Here is a 14,486-nt window from a genome sequence, read left to right as displayed (position 1 = left end):
ACACAAAAAGAAAATACGTCTTCTTCATATATTAATTAATTATTAAATAAAAAAATTCTTTAAATCTACATTTATATTATAAAACAAATGATCAGGTTCAGCACGGATAATTTGATTGTTGTAATTAAATAGTCCCCGTTAAAAATTAACGAGATTCGGAACGGTTTTGTCTTCGAAAACGGTATAGTCATACCTATCAATCGCGTATGATTATTGTTACACGCAGATACACGCTTGTACCTTCTGCAGTAATGGCTATAACGTTGTGTGTACAATGTACATATATTCTCTTGTATATTACCTCCTTCTTGTGGTGCACGGACTTCAATAATATTATCCCTGATCGGACGAGATAACACTGCCATCTTGTTAACTTGTTAACCAAACAACTAATGAGTTGATTCATAATGGACACGATCCTTACGTTGCAAGTCATAACCGAACCTGTTCCTCTTCGACTCGTTGCTTTTCATGAAAAGATTGCCAAACCACGAACTACGGACACATTCAGAAAAGCACATTTGATGTGCACCTGAGAGATCAATTCCTACGTTTGGGACATGAACTTGGTATCTACTTGAGGTCTTCAACCTAATGTATTGGTCGGTACAGAAAGTACTTAACAGGAAATGACCCCGCTAGATCCTTACGCAAGATGGCTCACAGCCAAAAAACTTTGGATTGTCACAGTTCTTGACGGATAGGTCAAAAGTCTCAAAGTCGTAAAAACTCATCTTTTTGGGATATAGTCCCTTAAAGTTGCACTCCTTTGTAAGGACATCCAGGGTCCCATTTAGACTTTTGATCTAGACGTCGAGAACTACCAGAATCCAAAGTTTCAAAAAGTTTGGCAGAGGGACATTTCTCGTAAAGATCTAGCGGGGTTCTTTTGACATTGTTCAGATATTAATTGTAACCTGTTGTACTGACACAAAAAAGTTCTTTACCAGACTAAGACAAGTACCTGAAAGACAAAAGGGCATCAGCTCTTTCAGTACTCAAGCTGGCAGAGATCATGAGGTTCGGTATGGCACTCTGATGTACAATACTGCGATGTGGAAGGCAACGGGAAACCATCTTATTATAATCTCTGGTAAAACGTTCAACTAAGGGGGTAAAGCACTCCGGACGTAAACTAGTCCCCCATTCGGATGTCCGGACGGGGACTACTCGGGGATGTCATCAATAAGTGCAATAGGGGTAGGTGCAATATTTCACGAGTCGTTTTAGAAATGAAGAGGTATTAGAAAGAACAGGAGAACAGAGGACTCTATGGAAGTCAATAAGAAATAGGCAAGATAGGTTAGTAGGACACCTTCTCAGGCATGAAGGTTTAGTCAGAGACATATTAGAGGCAGAAACGGGAGTTAGGAGGGGTAGAGGTAGACCTAGATTAGATTACTGTTGGCAAATAGTTAAGGATGTGGGTTGTTCTAGTTTTAAGGAAATACGAAGATTAGCTCAAAATAAGAAAGAGTGGAGGTACGTGTCCAACCAGTTTTAGGACTGACGACCTTATGATGATATGATGACGATGAGGAAGGAACTAGCGGATTTTTGAAAAGTACTTATAACTCATTTTCATATAGATGTATGCATCTTCAATTTCCACAGCAAAAAGAATTGAGTGTCTGATATGCACATGAAACTTACTTAAATCATTTAGAATATTGTGCTGTTTTACAAAATTTAAAAATGTTATGAAGGGAGAAAGGGGAAGAAAAGGAAGCTAAGATAAAAAGGTGTGACATATATTATATTCATATTCGTTCTCATTTAAAACTACGTAACCCGCATTAATTGGTACTAAAATAAATAGTTATTAAATAAATTTAAATCAATAAGATGAGTTAGTGAAGAAGGTACCTACCTATCCTTAATTCAGGAAGCCTCTTCTGATGCTGTTCACATACGGTCACACGAACGTGAATCGAAAGGTAAACGTTGTAATAATAATAACCATCGAGATAATTGCTCTTTCCATGTTGGAATTAAGGCAGCAGCATCCGTCGCACCGTATCAACGATTGCTCTACCGGGACCGAAATAATTACCGCTGGTGCCTTTTTGCATTCAGGAGCAGTGACGATGTCCAAAAGGAGAAACAGAATACGAACGCGACTGGCTGGTCCCGGCCATCGGCAGAACGAACTTTGCCATCGCAGCGCAGCGCAGTGCACAAAAACCCGCCTGCTATCAGTGTGATCTACACAGATTGGGATCGATCGCATCCATCTCCCCGTCAATCAACGACTCACGTGTCAATCAGCCCGGACACTTGTTATTCGTTGTCTTACACGGCTGCTTTATAACCCTGGCTTCTCTAAACGTTCCATCGATACATATTTTCCCAACGCACTCGGAGGGAACCCATCTACATATACGAACATGTGCCGGGTTGGATTCTTCTTTCGATGCAATTGTTGCTTTGCATTTAATGGGCCCGTTTAAACCTACTGTCGCTTTGTATTCAGTCTTCGTCAAAAACGGGTTTAAATTGTAAATAAAACGGAGACGATTTCGCAACTCCCACCGTTTTCAACACAGCAAGATCAAACTGTTCTTGATCGTTAGCCGTAGGACCTTTTAAGGTTATACTTACTTGACACAAAAAGAAAATACGTCTTCTTCTTATCGTATCTATTCCCTTTGAAATCGAACGGAGGAGTGGCTCTAAAGTATCTATCCACCTCTATTACCACAAGCTATTGAAATGAATCTCCTAGAAGATCCAGAAAATCTAAACTTTGCAGATGCCTATATTGCAAATACCGGTTAAAAGACGCTGCACCATTGTTATTCGCTTGCTTCCTTTTTTTATCAATAAATAAGTAAAAGCTCAAATTTTTTGAAAATTATTATTAAAGAAATTTTGCTGATGGTAATTCAATAGAAAACATAAATAATTCATCATCTGCTAAATCGGTAAAGGCTTTCGTGGACAGTTAGTGAGCTGATGCTGACATGATTCCAGAGATCCTAGCTTCAATCTTCGAGTCCACATCTAGCATCGGAATCATGATTTAATTCCTAAGATCATTTACGTTGGTTATCCCTCGTATAGGCTTTAAGGACGTTTTTCTTTTAGTGACGAAAGTTCATTCAAAATATTGTAAATTTATTATTGAAACATACATTATAAGTGTACATTTTTCAGAAATTAGTTTTACTAATTAAGGCTTCTACTACTAAGGATATTAGTAGTAAATTTCAGATTTAGATGTGTTCTGTATTATAGTTACGATACAGCGATTGACACAGATTTGAACCAAATAACCTACCAATGTTTTCAAGATTTGAGCATGATGATGACAAGACAATTTTTTTTTTTGAGCAGCTCATAAAGTTTCTTAACATCATATCAGTTACGACGAGTCGTTTAAAAATGCATAACAAGAGAAAGATGAAAAGGTTTGTCGTTTTGGCGGTACGATTAAGGAGAGGAGAGAGCGGTGCGCCGGCAGCGTGGCTGCTACAGAATCGTCCGCATCAGGTACAGAATCCAAATACCATCTAGTGTGACAATAAACCACTTAAGTCGAATGATTTTCGTTTGTTCGATCTGACGTCCAAGAAAGAGGTCCTTTTGTCATCGTAAAAGCTTTTTGACATGTCCGAGGGCTTTTTTCTGCGGGCGCATCGCATAACTGACGCTTTGTTTATGAACTGCGGCAAGGGAACGTGTATACTATGTATGTATGTATGTATGTATGTACTGGTACCGCCGCATTACAGAACCAGTGAACCGGAGTAAAGAACTATCTCCATGGAATCCGCCTGCCTTGGTCGTCGGCATCGTCGTCGTATCCTCCATATGGAGAGGAAGAACGCGTACCGTACGTGGTATGTTGGTACGTATATGTATATAACTGCCAGGTGTATGGTACGGTCTGAGCACGTATGATATACCTTGGCAATTGCATTCCACGAAATCGTTTAACCAAAAAGTATAACAACAACTTCTAACTGACGTCAAAGAGGACTTCTGTTTTCGATTCGTATTAATACGACCGACAAAAATTCCATTAAACGAATTGATGGCCTAAACACGACTGTCCTCAGATTTTGAATTGTTAATATCACAAAACTACCACGATTTTGAAAATCACGTATTAATGGTGTTTACTACTTCGTAGCACTTCGATTTATGTAACTACTCCTAAAGGAGTTATCTATTAAAGTTCCTGCGCGGATCTCACTCCATGATTTTACTCAAAACGTTCCTGGGCTTTTAGCCATATGGACAGTGCCACAATTAATTTTGTTTTGATGCCACTTACGGTCAATACACGCGGTACTCGCGAAATGCTCGTTTGATGTTCTATTGATCATGTGCCTTCCCATGGGTCTGTAGTTCCGTTTTGGGATTGTTCGAAATTTGAACAAAAAGCTTTTCGTCTGAATGATGAGCATACCGTGGATTGATTTCATTGATTTCTTTGAAGAGGAGAACAAAGGACTCTATGGAAGTCAATAAATAATATGCGAGATAGGTTGGTAGGACACCTTCTCGGGCATGAATGTCTAGTCAGAGACATATTAGAGGCTTTAGATTCCTGTTCGCAAATAGTTAAGGATATGGGATGTTCTAGTATTGGGGAAATGCGAAGATTAGCTCAGATAGGAAGGAGTGGATGTGCGTGACCAACCAGTCTTAGGACTGACGACCTTATGATGATGATGATGATGATGATGATAAGGCATACCTTGCATTTCTAATGTGAGGTCATAATGAGGAATCTACAGGGAAATCCCTCTATCCGCAAGCCCCTCATTTGCCATACGCCCACATGTTACATGAGGCATTCCCCCTATAAACTCTAGTCGGGTAGCATTTTTTGAATATGTCCATTTTGGATATAATGTAAACTGCTAAACGTGATGTAGAAACAGGTTGTTTTTCTTGTAATCTCTCTTACAAACAACTGTAAACAGTTGCAGAAGTTGCGTGGATGTTGTAAACGATATAATAAAGATTTCTGTCGAGTCCGGCAAGTAGTCTTGCGTTGTCTACGCGATTAATTAAACAATTTAGCTCTTGTTGTGGCCGACCAGCCGAGGAATGCATGTACGTAAGTAAGTAAGTAAGTAAGTAAGCGAAATACGCGATGCACAGACCAGTGGCGATTAGCATGGAAATGCAACAGGATAGACAGTCGTGTACGCAGTATCCTTGATTAATACAAAACATGTGTTTGTCGGACGGCATTAGCGGAGCTTGTAATCCGACCCGTAACTTGAGCAATTACCGATTAGTCAATATGGGTGACGTTTTGCATACGATTAACCATCGCATCAACCAACCAACCAACGAAGAGAGAAAGAGAATTTCAAACTTGTGTCCGTCCGTCTGTTACAGAAACGATATCAGATGATGCCATCTCGGCACATCTAAAGAGACAAGTAGATCGCATTATGAAGTGTCTTATGCGTGTTCTTCAACGGCAGGAGTCGGTAACTATTACAAGCAGACGGAAAAACAAATATTTATGGATGCAGCTACTACTACATATCTGCCATTCTCACCAAGATTTTTGAGAGAAAAAAGAACCTACAAAAAAGGAGTACTGTTTTTCAAAAATTGTGAATGCTCATGATAAAGATGAAGGGATTTATTATCACTTGTATTCATCTGTATAAAAACACTGAATTAAATTACTGCCAAATGCTGCCCTCACGACAGTAAAAGAACAGTTATTAGTTACCAAACGGTGATGAATTTATAAAAATTGCTCTACTCGAGAATCTTATCTTTCAAGTTTTACCGCTATCTTTTATTTTTAATAGAGTCGTACCAAAAGTTTTTTAACCCCTTCACATAATTGTGCATTTTCAGAGGCAATTCCAGATGGATTTAGAGATGCATGACCAATAATAATATAATCGCAATTTCGGTATGGTTTCACTCATATGATACATCACTCAGAATTTCATCTTTTTTGACCCCTCCACCCCTCTCATCAATCTAAATAACACATTCAGCAACCCCCCTATAAAATATTACGTCATAAAAGTTAGTCTATCCACTCCCCTACAAACGATTTTTTTTGTGATTAAAAACAGCAATGAGAATGACTTTCTATCGTAATGCACAATTTTAAAACAATTTAAGGAATCGTTAAAATAAAATCGATGAACTGCGAGCTTCACATTTCCTTAAACCCCCTTCGCCCCTCGTCATGTGGACATGTTAGATTGTTTAGTAGTATTTATTACAACGATCTACGAATCGTCTATTTAGTATTAACGAATTAATAATGAAAGACGGTATATGTAAACGAAGTAATGGGAAGTAACGCATGTTGTAAGTACTAATGAAGGATTCATGTTCCATTCTTTAACAGGAAATACCTTATTCATTTTGATTATTAAAGTCTTAATGTGTTTTGTCAATAACGACGATTCTACGTCAATGACTTCGGAGAAATGGGTTAAATGCAGCACAGGTACCGGACATTGATACCAACTGTATATGCGGAAACGAACTATTACTAGATATTGGTTAAATCTTTCCTTAATAAATATTTTCATAATCCGAAAAAATAATAATTAACTAAGTACATATATTACAACTTTTTTGATAATAATCGCCTATCATTTGATGGATGATGATCCCGTTTCTTAAATTGCAAAAAAAAAGAATAAGAGAAGGATAATTATTATAATTATTCATAATATGTTGAATAAAGTGCAATACAAAAAGGATTCATTCATGTATTGGTTATATGTATAGTAGTAATAAGTCTTCTCACCTTCTTAGCAAAATTGAGTCATTTTTAATTTTTGGTAATGACTTTGGGAGGTAGAAACAAGTTTACTTTTTCACACAGAATACACATAACTAACAAACTTTTATTCTTTCTGACGTTTGAAATGTTGGCTGTTCGTTAGAGCGGTTTTCTTTTTAATATTGTAAAATTTCAGAATAGTAATGTGGTATTCTTGTCTTGAGACTAGACCTGAAGTTGAAGAATTTGTCCAAGCGTTCAAATAATTTATGCGGTTGGTCGACTAAAAGTGATTTTTTATTCTTGTCACAGAGGATCGTTGTATTTGTCTTGGGTTCAGTGCATGCACGGAGGTTTGTTTCCTTCGAGATGATTTGTAGTTTTATGCTCCTTCCGAAATCTTTCTCGTTGCGGAGTGATTTAATTCATGAGATGCCTTCCTTACAAGGACGTTAACGATGCTATCTCATATGATCACTTACATAATTCGCCAGGTTTTGGTAGTTTGTCTTTCAAAATGGTAATTCGGGGCGGTGATTTGTTCTCCATGAAATGGGAAGCATGTGTTCGAAGGGATATATTGTGGCTATTATCCACAATGCATAAATATTTATTTAAACCAACCTTGTATTATTGGCAGCTTAACATGATCCGAATTACGATCATGTAAGTCATGTTCGATTTGGAGTTTCGGAGAATTTAATACTTGTAATGCGGATTCCGGATGGTAAAATAATATAAACAAGTTCGACGCAATGGGAAGAAGTAAAAAGTAGTGTCCGACCGAAACATGACTTTCTTTCGAAACCGAAACTGAAATTGAATCTTCGGTATCTGTTTCAGTTTCGACCGAAACCGAATCCGAAACCGAAACTCTTTCAGACGTGTTTAAAATCTATTGTTTACTGAAATTTGGCTTATAAATAAAAAATAAAAATTGTAAAATATGTGAAAAAATAAGTGAAATAAATTATTTCTTTCGATCGTGGGTGACACACGAGACACGAACTCTCCCCAAGTCAACAGAGAGACGCGCGATAATTCACGAACTCACAGTTTCGGTGCTGTCGAAGGTTCGGTAGATTTTCTGTCGAAACCGAAACTGGTGCCGAAACTAGATTTTTTGCCAAACCGAAAACGAAACCGAACATTCGATCGTTCACTAATAAAAAGTCATAAAGCCTGAGGTCACATAGTCAAGAACCCAATTTGAGCAAAGGTATGAATTTGTTAGGGTGATATCACCAAAATCTAATTGACTTCAAATTTACTAAAGGTAGTGTACAAATTAATTTCACCTCTTTGGTTTTATTTGTGAAAATAACTTATGATAATTACGCATTATACATTTTTTCAATAATATTGCATACTACTTCTTCTGAAAAATCTATCGACTATTTCCTTCAGTATCTCACACATGAACAGTTATATTAGAAAGATACTGGTAATATCTCGCCAAATAGCTTTCTAAACACTTCATCATCAAAGACTAATTTCATGTAAAGGCTTAATCAACAATAAATCATTGTAGCTCACGCGTCGGTGTGTGTACCTTTCACACGTAGCATTTATAGGTACGCTTCGTTCACAAAGTGTTTCTTTGAACTTTTTTTCCATTATTTTAGTTACCATACGTATCCATAGCCGAGTGTCTTGGGTTCGATGATATAATCGTGAGCAGTTTTATTAAAGAAAAAGCGTCGTTTCCATGAAGCCGCTAATAATTACAGAGGCAACGGGACCGCGGATCTTCGCGGACCTTTTCCCATGGACCCATCATGGTCCATGGTCCTGGCGACTATACTCTCTATACCTATACCCTCTCTATACGCATTTATTAAGTAACGCCTACCTATTTTAAATTTGATTTACGATTTCGGGCAGGTGAGGGAATTTGACCTCAAGGAAGGAAGACCCCGTCGAGTCACCTGTCTCGAACTTTACAACAATTTAACTACTTCCGCTGCATATGTCGCCACGTGCGACTGTACGTGTAGATTGTACGTATGTATACGTATATGTATAGCCACTTGTACATTACGTCCACGACTATCAAGTCGAGTTGTTATTTAGTCGCGGTAGTTTTGATTATCCACAGTCATTTGCGTCGAATATCTTTATTACTACAAGTGGTTATGCACGTCAGTAATAAATTAAACTACGAGATAAGTTGAGACTGACCGCGCGCTTTGCGACCCTTCGTGTCAGATATTGCAAGACGCGAACGAACCAGCATACACAGTACTCCGGTAAAATTAAGGGAGAAGAAAGTACACGAAAAGGAAATAGAATAAACCATCTCGAACCACTCAGTGATATACATAAAAATGAGGGTAATGACCTTAACGAAAGCTCAAAGTACTCTGGCAATGATGACACGTATTAGCGTGACGCCGCCAGTGCATTTTCATTGCACCGTCCGTATGAGACATCAGTGTACCAGCTCTTGCGAAGGTCACGAGTAGGTATGAGTGTTTCCTCAGTTGACGAATGCTATAAAGAAGGGCGACAGGATAACGCGGCTGCCAAACTGGCAACTGTTCTTAATCATTGACGGCTCGTTAACTGGTGTACTTTTTGTGTATACTTTTTACATACAAAAACCTACAGAAACTTTAACGAACAAAACCAAAATAAGGATAATCGAAGGAAAAAGAACTGAGTANCGATTTCGGGCAGGTGAGTGAATTTGACCTCAAGGAAGGAAGACCCCGTCGAGTCACCTGTCTCGAACTTTACAACAATTTAACTACTTCCGCTGCATATGTCGCCACGTGCGACTGTACGTGTAGATTGTACGTATGTATACGTATATGTATAGCCACTTGTACATTACGTCCACGACTATCAAGTCGAGTTGTTATTTAGTCGCGGTAGTTTTGATTATCCAGTCATTTGCGTCGAATATCTTTATTACTACAAGTGGTTATGCACGTCAGTAATAAATTAAACTACGAGATAAGTTGAGACTAGCCGCGCGCTTTGCGACCCTTCGTGTCAGATATTGCAAGGCGCGAACGAACCAGCATACACAGTACTCCGGTAAAATTAAGGGAGAAGAAAGTACACGAAAAAGGAATAGAATAAACTATCTCGCACCACTCAGTGTTATACATAAAAATGAGGGTAATGACCTTAACGAAAGCTCTAAGTACTCTGGCAATGATGACACGTATTAGCGTGACGCCGCCAGAGCATTTTCATTGCACCGTCCGTATGTGACATCAGTGTACCAGCTCTTGCGAAGGTCACGAGTAGGTATGAGTGTTTCCTCAGTTGACGCATGCTATAAAGAAGGGCGACAGGATAACTGGCAACTGTTCTTAATCATTGACGGCTCGTTAACTGGGGTACTTTTTGTGTATACTTTTTACATACAAAAACCTACAGAAACTTTAACGAACAAAACCAAAATAAGGATAATCGAAGGAAAAAGAACTGAGTATAAAATTTTTGCTTTTCATTAAAATCTTCATTGTACCCTTACCAATTTCTACTCTCATAATCTGCCTATTTTTTTTTCATCTAATTGTAATCTGGATAAGAGAAAGTATATAACTACACCTTCATTAATATAACGTCTACTGTATCTGTATGAATGACTAAAATGTCTGGAGCGTGAGAATCGAAATACGGTTTCTAATTTAAAGGTATGTATTATGGGAGATATCATCTTGAAACACGTCATTGTTTCTGAATAAAAATTCCTGATTGAATAACGGCGACCGCAAACTACGTTTTCGTGACACAAATATAGCCGTTTAATAGCTAAACGTGAAAGAGACAATCGATTAAGCAAAAAATATAATTCGGTGCCAAAATGTTGTCTGCTTATTGTTACAGCCTTTCATAATATTATATACTTATGTAGTCTTATATGTTCACAGGGATATAGTTTGTGATTGATGATATTATCTAAATATTTTGTATTATAATCGACTCAAATATTTTTTTTCTGGGTGTATACATGTACATATATGGTACTTGGGTTAAACGGTGCATTTTTATTTGAATATTCAAACATTTTGTCAAGTTCCATAAATAAAGGATTAGTGAGGAGCGATAGTAAGACTAAATCTCACAGAATGTAGTAATTTTCTACAGGTGGCGTTCATTAATCTATTTGCAGAATTCATACAACTCTATCTAAAGGCAGCAGGTCGAGCGGAGTTGCTCTGCGTCATGTTGAAATTTTCGGCGGCGTGCTGATGGGATACAATAAGATCAAAATCGCGATCAACGCCTGACGGTTTCGACTAAATGAACACCATAAACTTTTTGTTGATCATTTGGTCTTAATCTCATGGTTAGTCCTAAGTTTGTAAAATTGATTGGTTTCAACTGCAGTAATTGCATAACTGTATTTATGATTTATTTAATTTTTTTTTTTCTCAATCGGATCTTGCTGAAATATGGCTTGAATTGATTTTATCGATTAAGTCTCTGTTTTGGCCTTAATAAAATGCAGATATGGTTACTGACCACTGTGGGTTAAGTTCAGTTAACTTCGATATGCATAAAGACGTATATACATTTTGTGTTAATAATTTTCTGTTCCCGTTAGAAAATTCATTTATGAGAAAGAGTAACAATTATATTAATAGACTGAAACAAACCAATTTTTTCATTCCATGGTTTGTAATTTTTTTTGACAATCTATTTCAAAGTTTAGTCGGTGGTCCCAATACATCTAGAATTAGTTTTGGTGGAGCTTTTTTGGGAGGATAATTAAATCAGGAATTGTAAGCATGTCTTGAAACGCATGCTTTTGACAAACGTTTTAATAGCGCTGTTGTTGCTCGCCGATCATCCCAAGCCGTCTGCGATCGGTCTGCCTTTCTTTTCTCTTTCTCTCTCCGACAAGTCGAAATTATTCTCGTGAACGGCCACTTTTAGTAGGAATGTGCTTCACTACTCATGTCACCGGAGTAAACCCATTGTCAGATTTAATTGGATAGTGATCTGGACGAGATAAGAACGTTTCAGCTTTTACAGGCGACAGTCGCGTAGCACGCTTTGTCTCTACTTCCAAACGACGGTTACGATTCAAATGGATTCGCTTTTATGCGAATTTCGACTTTCCACGCGCTTCCCTACTCTAAATTATCTTCACCAACCTTGATTGATTACAAGATAAATAGATTAGAGTGGGTGGATTTTCTCAATCGGGTTAAATTGAGCACTGCGAAAGGGAATAAATCTAGGAATCTTTGTTCCTTGTTCTAGAGATTTCGTTCATCCTCATCGTTCTTTATATTTGTGCTTCAAAGAATCGTATATTTGTTTTATCTTCCCGAAGAAAAATAACAATCTTTAGAAAATATCTTATATTTTTCTCGATTTTGGGGTGTGTACAGATAAATCTATTAAATAACAAATGAAAACAACAAATATCTCATATCATAAATTAAAGGAAGAAGGGAGAGTGGCAAAACGATCTGATCCACTCAGAAATACCTCCGATTTCAAAATCGAAACTGTCTGTTCTACCTACTTACCGAACGTATTTTGACACTGTTCAGATTTTACTCAAAAAGGACGTCTTGAAATGTGAAGCCCGTCCCAGGACTAAAGACCCTGGCCGCCTTCTCCACTCCCCCAATAATCTGACACTGAAAAAAGTACCCTAATATAGGAATATATACAAATGAGTCTTGATGAACAATCTGTTGAACCAATTATCAGTTTCTCATTTAAGAATGCATACTTGGTTGTTCCTAGTTTATCTCCAATTCTGTTTAGTGTTTGAATTTTCATTATAGGCAAGGCTCATCGTCAGTTAAATTTGATTTCAGGATTTCATAATGGGGCAGCATCATGCAACGACTAAATTTATTAAGACCTCTTATTTAATGGACTCTTGTTGCTGTTCTCTTGTTATTATGTCTACCATCTTTAGCTAACCGATTTTATTTATACTAATGAATTAACTGGCCGAATTTGTAAAATGTATGCGTAGGTATTATGATGTATATACCTATTAATACTGTAAAGTTAGAAAGTTTCTCTCATGGATACCAAACGGAAGATTTTTAATATTGGGTTTTGTTGCAGAGTTTACAAAGTGCGGCTCGGAGGGCGGGTACCAGTTGTGCCAACTGCAAAACGACGACGACGACCCTTTGGAGGCGCAATCAAAACGGCGAACCCGTCTGTAACGCTTGTGGTTTATACTATAAATTACACAACGTAAGTATACCTATTCCATTCCATTAGTTGATCAGTTTCTCAATTTTTAAAAATAAAAGGTTGCTATATTAATTGATGAGTTAGGCGAAAATTAAAGTGGGATAGTTAGGATGAATTCTAAGAAAAAAGTTAAAAACTAGGCAAAATGCTTGATCCAGGCTTGCTCGTGGTGACATGGTGAATTATTCTGTTTGAGGGGGGGGGCGCAACCGAATAAATAACTGCTGCACTTTAGTTTTCTAACTACAGTTTTACACACACACTTCTAAAAATATGCATTTATAATAATAGTTATTATCAAACATAAATGTTAAATCAACTTTGTTTCATCCCACTACAGATTACCTCAAGTTAATGAGGTAAAACTGTTTGTTACTGACTTGCCGGGAATCGAACCCGAAAAACTTTCTTAAAGTATCGATATTATTTAAAAGAAGTACCTCATCATCATCATCATCATCATAGAGTCGTCAGTCCTAAGACTGGTTGGACACGTACCTCCACTCTTTCCTATCCTGAGCTAATCTTCGCATTTCCCTAAAACTAGAACAACCCACATCCATAACTATTTGTGAACAGTAATCTCACCTAGGTCTACCTCTACCCCTTCTAACTCCTGTTTCTGCCCCTAATATGTCTCTGACTAGACCTTCATGCCTGAGAAGGTGAAATACCAACCTATCTCGCCTATTTTTGATTGACTTCCATAGAGTCCTCTGTTAAATACCTTATATAACAGGTTAATATCGAATTTGCCTGTGTTTCGTCCATAATTGTTTAGGTTAAGAGCATCGCAAAGATCTTTTTTGCTTTTTATCATCGTTAGGGCATCAAGTCTTTCCGCTTTAATGATGGACCTGGTCGCAATTTTTAACTACTTAAAGTAAGCTAAATTTTTTCTCGTTTCAAGGCACTGAAAAGCTAGCTGTAAATACTAGCTGACAAAGACGAAAGCTTCCCCAACAGATAGTTTATACTTAGCAGCTAACTTCATGATGACTTACTTGTATAGAAGATCATATATCAAATAATATATCTAGCTGCATAAAAAGTGCTTAGAACTTAAGCACGTTATCAGGAGGATACACCAGCAGAATTAATTGTTCAGTATTTTCACTTGTAGTATTCTTTTTGTCTAAAAGGTTTGTGAGAATGTTTAATACTGTATTCAAACGTATTACAACCATTTTGATGAGTTTATTTCGCAAAAAGATTGTAATTGCATCTTAAACGCTTAATAATCTTTTCTATAAAACATATGCTCGCTGCATTGGATTCACTGTTACCAATTTTTGCCGGAACTTTTCGTTTTAGGTGACTTTTCTAGCAAATTCTCTGGTTCTATTCATAATATTTATTGCGTCTACAATGTTCAAGGTCTTCTTATCCTGTTTATCCCGTTTTCACAACGCTCTTGTGGGAACTGCATTACTTTGAGGTATTTGATATGAAATATTGACCAGAAGTCCGATTTCTTGATGATACTGGAACGGTAATATTTGCTACCAGCGGGAGTTCAGTGAACAATAACTAAGAACCGACATTATTTTTATGGACCCTACAAGTATGC

General features: G+C 37.4%; 1 protein-coding gene across 6 annotated transcripts in view; it reads left to right on the top strand.

Moving 5' to 3' along the window:
- LOC108744567 (GATA-binding factor C-like) overlaps positions 1 to 14,486 on the top strand; it is a 131,817-nt gene that overhangs the window by 102,176 nt on the left and 15,155 nt on the right. For 5 of the 6 annotated variants that reach the window (XM_018480413.2, XM_018480415.2, XM_018480412.2 and 2 more), the window contains one exon: positions 12,782 to 12,916. The exons of the other annotated variant lie outside the window; for it this stretch is intronic. In XM_018480413.2, the coding sequence (XP_018335915.1) occupies positions 12,782 to 12,916 (135 nt within the window). The remainder of the gene's footprint in view (positions 1 to 12,781; positions 12,917 to 14,486) is intronic. 6 annotated transcript variants of the gene reach the window in all.

This window comes from Agrilus planipennis, unplaced genomic scaffold (genome assembly GCF_000699045.2).
Source record: "Agrilus planipennis isolate EAB-ADULT unplaced genomic scaffold, Apla_2.0 scaffold28, whole genome shotgun sequence".
NCBI lineage: Eukaryota > Metazoa > Arthropoda > Insecta > Coleoptera > Buprestidae > Agrilus > Agrilus planipennis.
This window is presented reverse-complemented; position numbering and strand designations above follow the sequence as displayed.